General features: G+C 45.8%; 1 protein-coding gene across 2 annotated transcripts in view; it reads left to right on the forward strand.

Annotated features, from left to right (window-relative positions):
* The first annotated feature begins 3,281 nt into the window (after positions 1 to 3,281).
* Positions 3,282 to 14,943, forward strand: part of YWHAZ (tyrosine 3-monooxygenase/tryptophan 5-monooxygenase activation protein zeta) — a 31,882-nt gene continuing 20,220 nt past the window's right edge. The window contains exons 1-2 of one of the 2 annotated variants that reach the window (XM_084849039.1): positions 3,282 to 4,642; positions 6,181 to 6,484. In XM_084849039.1, coding sequence (XP_084705165.1) covers positions 4,611 to 4,642; positions 6,181 to 6,484 — 336 coding nt within the window. In that variant the 5' untranslated portion in view covers positions 3,282 to 4,610. The remainder of the gene's footprint in view (positions 4,643 to 6,180; positions 6,485 to 14,943) is intronic. The other variant, XM_084849040.1, reaches the window with a different exon arrangement.

Genomic DNA, 14,943 nt, shown 5'->3' on the forward strand with positions numbered 1-14,943 from the left:
GGAACGCTGTTACCTTTCCCGCCAAAGCAGTACCTATTTGTCTACTTGCAATTTCTTGCTTCTGAACTGCTAGGTTGGCAGGAGCTGGGACTGAAGACGGGAGCTCACTCCATCACGCGGCACTCGGGTCTCGAACTGCTGTCCTGCTGACCTTCCAGTCTGCAATCCCTAAAAGCTCATGACGTTTTTGTCATAAATCAATAGACACTCTCTTCCTGAAAGTTTCACCATCATCTATGGCAAGAGTGAGCAACTTGTAGCTGCCTACATGTTTTGGCCTACAACTTTCATCAGCCCTAGCCAGCATAACCAATGGTGAGGAATGATGGGAGTTGTGAGCCAAAACACCTGGAAGGCCACAAGTTGCCCACTCCTGATCTATGGAAACAGACTGGAGGTATGCATATTCTGCATTAACTGTGGCTTCCCAGCAGTTGTATAATCCACACTTATTTTACATTTTTACCCAACCCTTCCTCCAAGGTGGAACCCATAGTTCTACACCCATTTTTTCCTCACAGCAACCCTATGAGGTAGATTAAAAAATAACGAAAAATAACAACTAGCCCATGATCACCTAGTACATTCAGAGCTGCATGGGAATTTGAATCTGGGTCTCTCTGTCCTACTCCAACACTCCACCCACTATAGCATATTTGTCTGGTCTCCCATTTTGAATATTGGGTGTGCGTTTCTTCCTTTTTATAATACTTCCCGTATAATACTAATTTAGTACAAACTACCCCTTTGCATAGTCGAACAATGCTGGTTCCTAGCCTTAGGGCACAATCCTACATAGACAGGCGCCTCCAACCTCCCCTAAAGTCAGAGGTGACCGCCTATTCAGTGCAGAGCGGAAGCAACACGGAGGAGAGGATTTTCTCTGCGCTGGAGCCGCCCTGCACTTTGCACTTTGTTTTCGTGCATCTAAGTGCGGCTTCAGGGAGGGGTGGGAACAGGGCTGGAGACCACTTAGGAAGCTGTCCAAAATAGCTTCCATGGTCTCCTTCCATCCCTGGCCCCAGGAAAGCCCCGTTTTCACCCCTCCGTGTTACGAACACAGGGGTGACAGATGTGCAGTTCTCTCTGTCCCAGCTATGAGGGGGCGGGGAGCATGGTTTCCCAGCTACAAGAGCTTGTAGCACTGTGTATGAGCTCCTAGCTGGGAAACCAAAAAATCCTATATCCCCCAGACACTGTCTAGGGGACATAGGACTGCTCTCTTAGTCTTCTTCCAAATCCTAACCAAAACGTTTGCATGATAGTTTCCAGTGCTATTATGTCACCAGAACATAGCTTAGAAAAATTTGCTGGTTTGTTGTTCCAGCAAACACTTTTGGATCTTCTTGTCTGCATAAAAAAGGGTAACATTAAAAAATGGAGGATGAACTGAATATTTGCTGAAAAAGCTGAATATTTGTAGAAAAAACAACTTTTATTATCTGTTGACTGATGATAGGTTTGTTGAACTCAATTGTTTAACTTCTTGTGCCCATTTTTTTTTCTTACTCTTTCCATTCTGTTGTGGCTTTTGTTGTGGATGGTGCTGTAATACTTTTGAATTCTCCGAGACTGCTGGCAAAGGTAACACAGCCTGCATTACATGATAACAATTATTATTACAGTATTGCGCATGTAGGCTATTTCTCACACTCATCCTCCAGAGCAGATTTACTAACCAGTTCAACGCAGCATTGTTTCCTTCAGTTTTGTACAGTTATGATATCCATGATCACACCTAAAAAGGGAACATGAAAAGTATACACTAATAATATTTGCTCTCAACAGTTAAACATTTAATATTTAAAAACGTATTTTCATCTTCAGTTTCCTCAACCTCAAATACCACAAAAGCAACTCCATATGCATTTTCACATACATTGTAGACTTAAAGGGGGGGGGTGCAGGCAGGGGAGGGTGGGAAGTATGTTGTGGTCACTGTATTAGGATCGGTGGGTTTTCCAAGGTGGCTACTGAGCTAAATGCAAACGTGAACCGAATACCAGCAAGGGCCCGGCGCTTGCTCCTTGGGAGGAAAGCTATGGCCAACCTAGACAGCATAGTAAGAAGCAGAGACATCACCTTGCCGACAAAGGTCCGTCTAATCAAAGCTATGGTTTTCCCAGTAGTAACGTATGGCTGTGAGAGCTGGACTATAAGGAAGGCTGAGCGCCGAAGAATTGATGCTTTCGAACTGTGGTGCTGGAGAAGACTCTTACGAGTCCCCTGGACTGCAAGGAGGTCAAATCAGTCCATCCTAAAGGAAATCAACCCTGAGTGCTCATTGGAAGGACGGATACTGAAGCTGAAGCTCAAATGTTTTGGCCACCTAATGCGAAGAGAAAAGTCACTGGAAAAGACTCTGACGCTGGGAAAGATGGAAGGCAAAAGGAGAAGGGGACGGCAGAGGATGAGATGGCTAGATAGCATCACCGATGCAATGAATACGGACTTGAGCACGCTCCGGGAGAGAGCGGAGGACAGGAAGGCCTGGCGTGCTATGGTCCATGGGGTCACGAAGAGTCGGACACGACTGAACGACTGGACCACCACCACCCGAGGAGAACGTCTGCCTAAGAACTTCCTCTGTGGCCTTGAGCTAGCGTGGCTTGGCCTCAAGGCCTCCAAGGGCTGGAAAGCGGAAAGGAGATCCGAGCTGTGGCCCGCGCGCGCGTCTGCGGGGCGGCTGTTCTCTCGCCTACTCGACGCGAGGAGCGCTGCCGTGCGAGAGAGGCCCGGCGCGCTGCGTGCACCGAGGCATGACGAGGGCACGGGGTTGGCGCGGAGCGGTAACGCGACCCCGCGCGCGTCCCCCTCCGTCGCTGCTGAGGCAGGAGAACGGAACAGCCAGGGCGGCGCGCAGCCTCCGCCCGCCCAGCTCTCGCCCGCCCAGCTGCCGGCTGCGCCGCGACGAAGAGGCGCGGCTCTCCCGCATGCGCGAGCGAACATGCTCTGCAGTAGTGGGAGGGAGGGAGGGAGGGAAGGCTGGGCGCGCTCCCGTTGTCGGAAGGGACGGCGAGAGCGCAACGGCGGGGCTAAGGCGTGTCCGAGGCCGCGCGAACGCGCTTGCGGCGGTTGGCGCAGCCATCGCGTTGGTGGGGCCGAGGAGGGAGGGGCAGAGAGCGAGGCGCGACGGCGAAGAGGGAGGGGGGACGGGAGGGAAAGTGTAGGCGCAAGCGCGTGCTCGCGCGCGGTTGCCATGGCGCCGTTTGACGTCACGGGCTCTGTGTTGCCCGTGCGTTGCGACGCGGTGATTGGCGGAGACCCCGTGTGTGGCGCTGGGAGAGCGAGAGCGAGGCTGCAGCGGAGCGAGCCGCGATATAGGCACAGTCCGCGCCGGTCACCCGCCTAGAGACTCTCGTACTGTCGACCCCCGCAGGTAACGGCCTCGGCACGCTTCTCCTCTCCTTCCCTAGTCATTGGTGTAGTTTTCTTCCTTGCCGGGAGGCGCCCCGACGGTGGCAGCGGGAGCCGCTGTGGGGGCGGAGAGGGCAGCGGCTGAAAGGGGAAGAGGAGCGGGAGCAGGGCGCCGGCGGCTCGCCGGCCCTTCTTCCCAGGCGCAAGGGCGGCGGCTCCTCGCCCTGCGCTGGACGAGCCTCGCTCGAGCGGCCTGGCGGGAAGGGCCATTCATTCCCTCCGCTGCGGCGGGCTCTCGCCCCTCCTGCAGCCCTCGCACAGGTGCGGCCGGCCCCACCTGTCCGGGCGGCTTCCCGCGCCTCCCTGCGTGGGGAAGGAAGGGGGAGAACGGAGGGCGGAAGAAGCGCGTGGGGAGTTAACTGGGCGCGGCGGCGGCGCCCCCTTCTCTGGCCAGGGTAGGCGACGGCAGGTGAAGCTCCGGGGCGGTGCCCCTCGCCCCGCGGACAGGCAGCCGCGGGGCTGCTTTCCGCGTTCTCGCGGTCGGAGGGGGAGGAGGGGGCTGGCGGCGACGGGAAGGCTCCGCTAGGAAGGCGGCGCTACCTGTGAGGCAGACATGATGAAGGGGAAGTGCAGCCCCCGACCTCCGGCTTCCCTCCTCGCTTCTTCCCCCCTCGGCAGCTGCCCCCCCCTTTCCTCCAGCCCTGTTGCGAGGCCGGGGGCAGCCTTGCCGCGATGAGGGGCTCGGCTGTTCTGAGGGGGCGGAGCAGGAGGGCTTAAAATGAGGGGTGTCATGTGAGGAAGGGGAAGAGGGGCGCCATGTTGGGGAGTAGGATAGCTTCTCTTTCCATTCCCTCTTCCTTCGCGGCGGCCTCCGCCGCCTCCTTGGGCGCGCTGGGCTGGAGTGACTGCGGGGCGGCTTTTAGGGTGTGGCCTCCCGCCGGGAGCGGCGCATCGAACCGGTGCAATCCGCCGCCGCATAAGGGATCCGAGGGGGCGCCTTTAAAGGAACAGCCGCCCTCCTCGTTAGGGAGGGAGGCAAGGAGGGCGGGGGAAGAGAGAAGGCGGCGGCGGGCTGGAGCTGCTGCGATCGCGGCAACGGCGGAGGCTCCCTTGGGGCGGGGACGGCGCCGCAGCCGCAGGGCGAGGAGGGAGCCGGGCAGGCAGGCAGGTGGGCGGGCGTGTCTCCTAGTCTTCCCGCTGCGAGGAGGCGCCGCCTGGGCTTCCCCTTTTCTTCGGTCTGTGTCGGGGCGGAGATGCTGCATCCCCCTCCCGGCGCGGGGCGGAGGTGAGGGGGATTAACGCACCCAGAAGTGGGCTGGGCTCTGACACGAATCCGCCATGACAAAGAGCGCAGACAAGGCGCTTCATGTCTTCGGAGCCGGGCGGGCGGTTGCGGCGCTGGGAGGGGCAACGGCGAGAGTCTGGCCTGGCTTGTCCTCTTCCTCCTCCCCCCCCCGCTCCCTTTCGCCCACACCTTCATCGGCTTCGTTTTTGTACGCACAGCCCCCGCCACCCAAGCCATGTTTGTAGCTGTGCCAGCTGCGGCAGCACACCCGAGGCCGCCTGTGCCAGAGAGTGCACCGAGAAGCACCATTTTACACAGTCAAGTCGTAGCCTCTACCTTAACAGGAAATTATTCAGTTATTTCACACACAACTCGTTTCCTCTCAGTCAAAAAACAAAGACCTTCCTCGCAGTCTTATATATGTCTTCCCTTGCAAATCAGGTGGTGCTAGGTCACAAAGCAGTTAAAAGTTTTTAGTTTTATCTTCCTTTATTAAATGTACCAGCCCTGAATTACATTATGGGTGAGCTTGCACATTTTTGTGACCTTTGAGTTGGCATAATAAAGATATTACAATAATAGGATTGGGGGGGGTATGGCTTTTTTATAACTACCTTTGCTGCTTATGGATGAGGAATCACTGACACCAGGATAGCTTTTAAAACATTTCCTGGTCTTTATGTAGCTATGGTCTTGATTTGTACAGAGTACAAAATTTTAAAACTTCAATTAAGTGGCTTGAAGACTGCAGCCTGGTACCCTGATCCTAAACTATTTCAGTGGATCCAAGTTCCACTGGAATTAGTGATTTACACCATGGCCTTAACATGTACACTTTGGAATAAGTTGTTGATTAAATTATGCAGCAGTGAAATCACTTGCTTTGATACCAGTTTTTCTTTTACAATGTATGGGAATGTGGGGTTGGAGAGGAGGTAGTGTTAGTAACTTGAGTAGCTTTTGAAAGAGAAAGGAATGGCTTTCACAACACATTGTGGGTTGAAATTCTTCAGATTTCAAAACTTCCAAAACAGCTTGGAGTTTGTCTCAAAATAGCACAGTACTGATACTAGCCACTTGACATAAAGGGCCAGGAGCATCTAGGAAATAGATGGTTCAGGCAGCTGAGGTAATAGATTGCATTCTTCACTTTGAAGTTTTTTTGGAATTGCAGAGATCTTAGAAATATCAAGTTCTTGTTAACTTAAAAGAAATGAAAATAAATCATTTGATCCTCTGCAATCCCACACTATTTTTGGAATATGAGCCATTGAAATCAGTGGCATTTGCTCCTAAGTAAATTGTATGCAGGATTGGAGACTAACAGTATAGCTCAGCCTTCCCCAATCTTGTGCCTCTAGATGTTTTGAACATCAGCCCCAGCTGGCATGGCTAATGGTCAAGAATTCTGAGTCATCTGGAAGGCACCAGGTTGGGGAAGATTGGTGTACTCTTTACCATGCTAAGAAACCGCTCAAATACAAATGCTTTTGCCTGATAGATGCCTGAATAATACTTCGATATTTTTCATTCTCCAGAGAAATCAGTATGGATAAAAACGAGCTGGTGCAGAAGGCCAAACTGGCTGAGCAGGCTGAAAGATATGATGACATGGCAGCCTGCATGAAGTCTGTGACTGAGCAAGGAGCAGAATTGTCCAATGAGGAGAGGAATCTTCTCTCTGTCGCTTACAAAAATGTTGTAGGAGCACGTAGGTCATCTTGGAGGGTTGTCTCCAGTATTGAACAAAAGACGGAAGGTGCTGAGAAAAAGCAGCAAATGGCCCGAGAATACAGAGAGAAAATTGAGACTGAACTAAGGGAAATCTGCAATGATGTGCTGGTGAGAATTAAGTCTTAACTTGGTTTTTTAAAGTTCGCATTCAAAAGCAGATGAACCCTGTAATAACATTCATTATTGTTTAATGTCAAGCTATGAGACTGTTTATATAAAAAGCTTCTAACTCTCTTGTCCTGTAAAATCAAATGGTGAGATGACTGTCTTCTCTCTTGAACTTTATACCTAAATCCCTGTAGCAATTTGTCCTATTGACATTTTCCATTTTTAGACAAGCGATATTTCATTAACCTGTTAAATGAGATCTATATGACCAGTTAGCGATTGAGAGGAGTAAAGAACCTTCAACCTACTTTTCTTGCAAGAAGTGTGCTATCTGCATAATCTAGAGGGTGCTGTATGTACTTTCTATGAGAGGTTGTAATTTTCACTATAGAAATCAAGCCCCTCCCTGGATAAGATGATGTAATGTTAGCAATGACTCACCCGTGCAGAACACTCTGCAAGAGTGGGGAGGAAGGAGCAACAGTGCTAGGGGCTTACCTTAAGCATGTAGTTTTTAAAACATAGTAACTTTAAAGTAAGCTTAGTTGCACTGTTTGCCTTGCAGCATGGGTTTAGCTTGTAAAATCATGCATAAATTAAGAAAACCTAGTAATGTGCATTCTGTTCTTAGTAGCTGTACAGCTTTACCATTATTGATGTACCAGTCAGCTTATGGATAGTGTTTTATCTTTTCTAATACGAAAAAACCCAATGTTTTAAATCAGCTGCATTTCAACAAGGACTTTATCAAGTCATATTGCCATATATTTTGTGGAACCAGGGAATACTTGGTTAGCCTAAATTTTAAGAGCACGTATTTGAAGGCCATTAGTTGGGATATCTCCATATAAAAGCTAATGAAAAAAGTGAAGTAATCACATATATAAGATGCAGGATGTATATGAAATGTAGTCTTGGCTGATAAGTAGATGAACCTTACTTAGTTTTAGCTAAACAACATCTATATGACTGGTGCATGGGTGTGGAGAAGTTAAGAAACGGACTGGATAATGATGTTTGATATTTTAAGTTTTTTCAGTTGATTAGATCAGTCAATACTTATCTAACATTCCCAGTTGACAATGTCCTATTCCATTGTCCCTTGTCCTGTTGAGTATGGGTTCCATTATCTCACATTGTTTTGTTTAGCTAGTTTTCCCTTTCCAAAAGTGTTTGAAGTAAGTCAGTTTACTATAACAGCATTTTCCTTATAGCTAGTATCGAATGCACATGATTCCTTATATTCTATTCACTAATGAAAATCTGAATGTTTACATGACTTTCCCACTGGAGTGTGACCTTGTTTTCAGTTTTCATCAGATTTTTCAATATGTTGGATAAAACACCTTGGCTTACATAAGTCATCACCAAGCTTTCAAATGATGATAAACTATAAGTTGTAAACATGGGGGGGGGGGTCATTTGGGGTTTTTTGAGTCAATGTAGTAAAACTAGTAAATCCGAAAAAGTAGTTTCTAAACTAGATTGCACTCTAGCTTCTGTAATCCCATACTATAAATTAGCAAAAGACATATGTTGGGCCAGTGCTTCTCCTGTGCACTGGAGCCCCTCAACGGAGGCTGCCCTCCAACCAATATTGGTTAAGAAGAGAGGTTTTGCCTCTGTTCCAGTGGTGTGTGCAAATGGAGCTCTTCTGTTCCCATATGAGTGGATGCCATCTGTTTAAGTGAAATTGTTAAGTTCAAGGAAACTATTGGGGTGGAAAGCTAAATCTGGACTATTGTAGCCTGTTTGTTTTCTTTACTGACAATAGATCCTTTTCTGGTTTCTCTATTCTCGAGAGACAGAACTCAGGCTTTGTTATATAGTGCAATCTAAAATACTCGCAACTTTGGGAGGAGAAAGCCTGGGAAATTCAATCTTCCCCCCACCCCTGTCCACTCTCCCATTTATCACTGAGACCATTGCCTCAGAAATCTGCTTTTCCAAACCCAGCTCTGCTATCTGTTCATCCAAATCAGGCACAGCTTCTAGGCCTGGGGTGCAGAGCCTTCTTCAGCCTGAGGGCTGAATCGTTTTTCAGAGAAGCTTTTGGGGTCTACATTCCAGTGGTAGTCTGGGATAAAGGGACAAAGCCAAAATGCCTGCATGTTCTAGCATAAACCTCTTACTGCCAGCAACTGAGCCTTAGGAGAGATATTTCAGCCTCAGAGAGCCAGATTGGATTTGGCTTTTGGGCTTGAAGTTCTGGGAAGGGGTTTTTGTTTTATGTTTATAGGTTGGGATGACAAACATTACCCCTTCTTTGCCATCTGAAGGAGAAGCAATTGTTTTCCATACCTACAGGGGCATCCTTTTAGTGATTGGGGGATGGATAGGCAAATCCCTGTCCTTGCAACACTGTGCAGCACATTACTTTTCTGCATAGAAAAGTGACACCCATTCACTTATATCGGCCAAAGCAAACATGTGCAGTGGAGATCGAGTTGTGTGGGCAAAGCCTACCCACGGTAATTCTTCATTATATTTATGTCCTGCTCTTCCTCCAAGGAATGCTCATACTTGTTTGCCCATAGTTCCCATGTGGTCTCCAGTCTAGACGCTGCTCGGGGCCAGATGTTTTTAGCTTCAAATGTTGAACCATATCATTTGCCCTAAGACAGTTCTCAGGGCCAGATTTTGTCCCCTCTATGTTGCAGGTTGCTGCCAGTTAACAACAGCAATAATCTAACTGTGCCCCATGTGAAAGCGGAAAGCACTTCTGTATGCACATAGTGGAGGAGGCAGTATTTCCTTACAGTGGCAGCCATTTTTTTTTTTCAGAGGACACCACTCCAGAGGGACCCCTCTGACTGGGGTGGGAGCATAGGAACTGCCATGGAAAGGGGGGAAATAAAAATAAATATGCATGAGTGAATCACAACCCATGGCAGTCTGGATCCCACCTTTATCCTATAGGCATGGTTCAGAAGCTCAGCCACTGCAGTTGTGCAATTTGTGTCAGTTGCATGTATTGGTGCCTTGCCTGGAAGCACCAAGTCAGATATTCATATTTCTCCTCACCACCCTTGTCATGGTGATGAGAGGATCCCCAGCCTTTCTCTGTAGCTTGGATGGCGTGGGGGTGGTGAGGAATCAACTTCACTATCCCCTTCTCCAGCTCCAAGCCAACCAACACCAAAATAAGCCCCCATTCTCCTCCCCATAGCTTTAAAAGTTTGGAGCTGGAGAGTGGAACAGAGGTTTGTCCTTGACCTCTTTTAGAGGTACAGCACAAGGCCAAAACTAACATCTGGGAGTAAATCCCATTGACATTGAACATGAGATTTTGCATGATTCCAGACAAGTCTTTTATTGTGCAATCTCTCTGCCTCATTCATTGAATTTTACTGTGTGTGTGTCAGGATGATGATTTTTTTCCCTTGTAATCCTCCCATTTTCCCACCGCTGTTTTGGTCTTGTTCCTTACCATCACCTATCTGTCTAGAAACACTCATGGTTTCAAGTCATTGTACATAGGATTGTGCTGAAAAGAGTCAGGGTCCTGTTAACCACAAATTCTGGCTACCAAGGCTAGCCAGCATTTGTAGACTCTACACTAACTTATACAATAGTGCCTCCATTCAGTCCCAACACAACTGTGAATTCCACTAAAATCTTCCTAAAATGAGGGGTGGGCAGAGCAGGGGGGAGGGGGAATCGATTTTAAATTGGTTTACATTAAATTTTCATTTTGTGATTCCTGAGCAACCACGCATACGAATGTGTGTTAATTTAGCACCCTATTGGTTTGCAACTAAATACAGTCTTTATGCTACCTTGAAACATAATCTAAAAACTTTAGTCAGATAGTCCACATCATTTTGCTCTCTATGTTTATAAAATTATATCAGACAGTGGAGCCAGTTGTGAAATAATAGATTGATGTTGGGCTGTTTTTTGTGTATTTTGAAGGACATTTTTAGTAATATTACTTGAAGACAAGAGTCACAATCCAGCAGAGCTGGGGGTGCCTTATACACTGAAATAATGGGTTTTAATACATTTCTCTTCTGGATTGTGGCTTAAAGTGTCCAGAACTTCCCAGAAGCAGAGACTGGTAATTTTCTGTGCAAGTGTTTTTTATGAGATGGAATATAAGTGGCCATGCTCTTTGGTACATAGAAAAGTAGGCTTAAACTCAGTGGATTGGATCCAGGATCTGCCTTCTGTGGATAGAAGGGCTCTACTCTCAGAAGGTGCCACCAACTAATTTTTGGAGATCCACCTCCCCAATTCAGCAGTTTCCCCTGATCCACTGTAGCATTTTTAGGAGCTGGAAGGGCTGCTCTGGCAGGGCCATCTGTTTCCACCAGCCCAGTTGTACGCACCTAAACCTGGATCCAATTCAGTATTTGTATGTGTGTATTAGAGGATAATAGAGTTTAAATAGAGATATGTTGACTTTAATGTGTTTGTATCCAATCTGAAAAATTTAAACCAGCTTTACAAAACTTATTTCAGTTATTAAGGAATTTTTATACTGTCCATCAGAAAAGATTCCAGAGTTGTTTACCTTAAAATATAATAACAAATGCAAGCAGCATAAAAATTAAACATGCTAATTAAAACAGCAGACTGAAATATAAGTTTTTAAAGTGATTGGGACAAACACGTATTGGCTGATTCCCCCATTTTTTAAACCATGAAATCCAGTCGTTACTCAGATTTGTCTCCAACTTTAGACAAAATCTGAAACCTGCATGATACCAATGGTGAGGAATTATGGGAGTGCACCAGGTTGTCTACCCCGGCCTAAACCATTTAAATCTACATCTCTTGCTCCACAAGGCTGAAACTTCACGACTTCAGCATCAAATCGGTCCTTTTTTCTCTTCTCTCCTCTTTTTTGTAATCTTGCCTGATGAAGAGATCTCAAGATCTCGAAAGCTTGCCCACAGTATGGTGCATATTTGGTTGGTCCTTTGGTTGGTATTACTCAACTTTTGGATTTTTGCTGTATAAAAGCATTTTAATATCATCCAGCTGTTCCACTATTAAGCACAACTTAAACTCTTGAAATTTAAGCTTCCTCAATTTCAAACCTGGCCTTATTAGGCAACTTAATTAAAATGATGGGTTTCACTCAAGTTTCTAGACCCAAGCCTCAACAAGTTTATTTTCTAAAGAAAAGCATGTCACTGATGGAATAGTTATGTTCATCAGTTAAAATGTACCTGAAAGCTTCTAAGTGAAGACAGATTTCTTTTTAGATGGAAACAAAATGATTTAAAATTGGCCATCTGTTTGATTTTAATCTCTCAGGCAGAATTCAGGTCTAGCTAAAGTTTTCAGACCCAACTCAGACGTTTTAACCATGGTGAGGTTAGCTTAAGTTGAGATAGGCACAAAACCTGAAAGGACTTCCTATGTGGAGCCATTTTTTTAGTACTTGTACCTGCCTTCATGCTGATATTTGTATTTGTGTTCTCTTGCTCGCAGATTCTTATTTGCAGATGAATTCATGTGGCTGAAACATTAAAGCATCAGTACATTCACATTTGATTTATGTTGGTGTTTCTAGGTTATATTCAATAATGGTGTGAACGGAAGGCAGTTCATGCAACCAGTTTTTCTCTTCACTGCCTCACACCTAAGCAATTTCACTTTCAAGTTGCAGTCCTGTATGATGCACTCCTCTCTCTCTCTTTCTCTCTTTTCTTCAGGAGTCTCCTCCCACCTGCCCCCAACCATCTAGAGAGGACTTGTGGTTGGGTACAGGGGGATGCATGGGGGGCGGGGGGAGAGAAAAAGATAGTTTGTGTGAGCTGTCTTCTGCTCACACAACCATCGGATGCAACCCTCTAGCTTTAATTTTCTTCGCAGATAGCCACAAGTTCTTGCAAATAGACTGCAGTTGTAAAATGTCAGCATCTGCTAAGGTTATTCAGCTAACCAGGACCTCCAATCCACTATCTTGCTTTGTCATACCATAGTATGATCTGATAGGTGTAGATATTTTTCAAAATACTAGTATGTCAGCTTAAATGGGTAGCCCACAAGATACATTATTGAGATCATATAAAATCATGGTTATTTTGAACTAGTGATATGTGTGTTAAGCTTGATTTTAATTGCTTTAAAATTGTTACTTTATAATACTTGTCCCAGCATTGAAAGTCAAAATAGCAAATCTCTTAACTGATATCAAAGATGCAGCAGGTTTCTGGCTAAGATTTTCCTTACTACAGAGGTCAATCACTTTATTTTCAGTAAACTAAGTGACTTAGCAGAGTTTTTCTTAAATGATGAAAAATGTTCCAGACTGCACTACTACTCAGCATCTCTTAAATATGATCAAATTGTTGCTCTTTATCCAGTTTTCAGCAGGAAATCATTGCTGTGGGCTAAAAAGTAATCTGTTCTTAATCACTTATAGTTAAGGAGTACATCTTGTGCTGGGGTAGCCTTGCAATACCAAAACTGCATTCTTACACTGGAATGAAATCCAGACTACACACACACACACACACACACACAGATAGCTCTTCTGTGGCAGCATGGGACTACAGGCTTTGTAGCAGCCAATGCAAGTGCAAGCACTAGTTCTGTATAGTACTGGGGGAAACACTTCAGAGGTCCAGAAATTTTGGCTGGTCTTTGTAGCCTTCCAAAATTTGGGCTTGCCACTAGCCCTATCTTGACTGTGACATTACATAGAACTTCAGAGGTACTTAGTACACCTGAGAGACCCAGTGCAACTGCATGGGCAAGCCCCTGCCCTCCCCAGTTCCAAGCTTTTGAGTGGGGTGGGCGGGCTTGTCCTTGTGCCGAGGCTCAGAATGCAGCAGGATGTCTATAGAGAATGTCAGAGGCTCTTGCTAAAATGAAAAGAAAAAAGTGATTGCTAGTGGTGACCTGACAAGCACATTTGTGGACCCTGACTTAAGATTTCTAGGTACTTGGATAACTGTGGAACTTTTCCATCTCTAATTTCCTTGCAGAAAAACAACAACACTACAATGGCTAGGCTTATCTCCTACAAAGGAATTCAGGTCAAATGGAGCCCCCTCTGTTTTTCAGTGTACAGCAAATTGAAAATATTCCAGCTTTGTCCTAAATATTGTAATAAATTATTGCAATTGTTTTTGTGTATTTGGTAGGAGCAATAACCTTTGAAGAACAAGTCCATGCATTTTTATCCTTGACTGTATTGCTGCTAATGAACATCTGATCTCTTTGGGACAGATGAACTGTTCCAGTTTGTCAGATGGGAAATAGAACACTAATATTGCAGTTCATCAATAGTATAATTACTGAAATCCCCAGGTAACTTCACTTAATGCATTATCAGCATCTGTATATGGGAAACTGAATGCCAAAAACATTGGTTCCTTCCTTCATATTAACAAGCCAGTTAGAAATCATGAATTAACCTTACAGAAAGTGAGTTTGTTGGAAAAGACTGTTCCTCACTATCTGCTGTCAGCAATATGCATGTCTAAGAAGAAAAAGCTCTTAGACACAAAAATGTAATCCTATAATGAGTTGCTGAACTGCTGTAGTTATGGGATCTCAAATTTTGAATAAACCAAACTCAAGGACACAACCTTGTTACTTTCAAATCAACAACCAATTGCGCTGTGTGATTGACCAATACTTCCTGTGCCTAAATATTCTCTGAACTCCAGATGCTGAATGAACACCAGGATGCCAGGAAGGTAAAACCATAGGCAGGAACTACATATTTGGTGGCAAGTGGGATTTCAAACATACAGGTCATGGGGAGGCAAGGAGAGTAAAAAAGAGCTCCTTTACAATGTTTGGGGCTTCTTAGTTTAGAAAAAAGATGAGTGTGTGTGTGTATGGGGGTGGGGGGATAACAGAGGTATATAAAAGTATGCACAGTGTGGAGAAAGTGGATGGCCAACAACATATATGGCTATAAAAGGGATTATACAAACTCATGGAGGATAAGGCTGGCAATGGTTACTAGTAATGATGGCTGTATATTATCTGCAGTATTGAAGGCAATAGGCCTCTCAATACCAGTTGTTGGGGAACACAGGGGGGAGGATGCTATTGCGCTCATGTCCTGCTTTTGGGCTTCCCATAGGCATCCAGTTGGCCACCTTGGGAATGGAAAACTAGACTAGATAAGCCTTAGCTCTGATTCAGCACGACTCTTATGTTCTTAAAATACCTTCCTATCTAACATTTTCCTGTTCTTCCCTAGCCAAGGCTTCAGAAACATATTTGCCTGGTAGGTTGGGGTTCAGGAGAAGCAGCTTGGGGAGAATAGATTGCAGAAGAAAAGAGGCAAGCAAGGAAAGGGTTAAACATGCACACACTGGTTGTTGCTTCTCTCCTGCAAATGCCATCTGCTGCCATTTTACAGGTTAATGGCAAACCTGTGGATTGGGAATTTTACTACCCACCACATAATGTTGCCATTAACTCTAGTTCTCATGACTGGGCAGAAAATCTTGAGTGAGTCTGGAGTTTCTTTGTAGTGGTAA

Source organism: Heloderma suspectum, chromosome 4 (genome assembly GCF_057233095.1).
Source record: "Heloderma suspectum isolate Gila_16-S chromosome 4, 16-S_ref, whole genome shotgun sequence".
In the NCBI taxonomy this organism is placed as follows: domain Eukaryota; kingdom Metazoa; phylum Chordata; class Lepidosauria; order Squamata; family Helodermatidae; genus Heloderma; species Heloderma suspectum.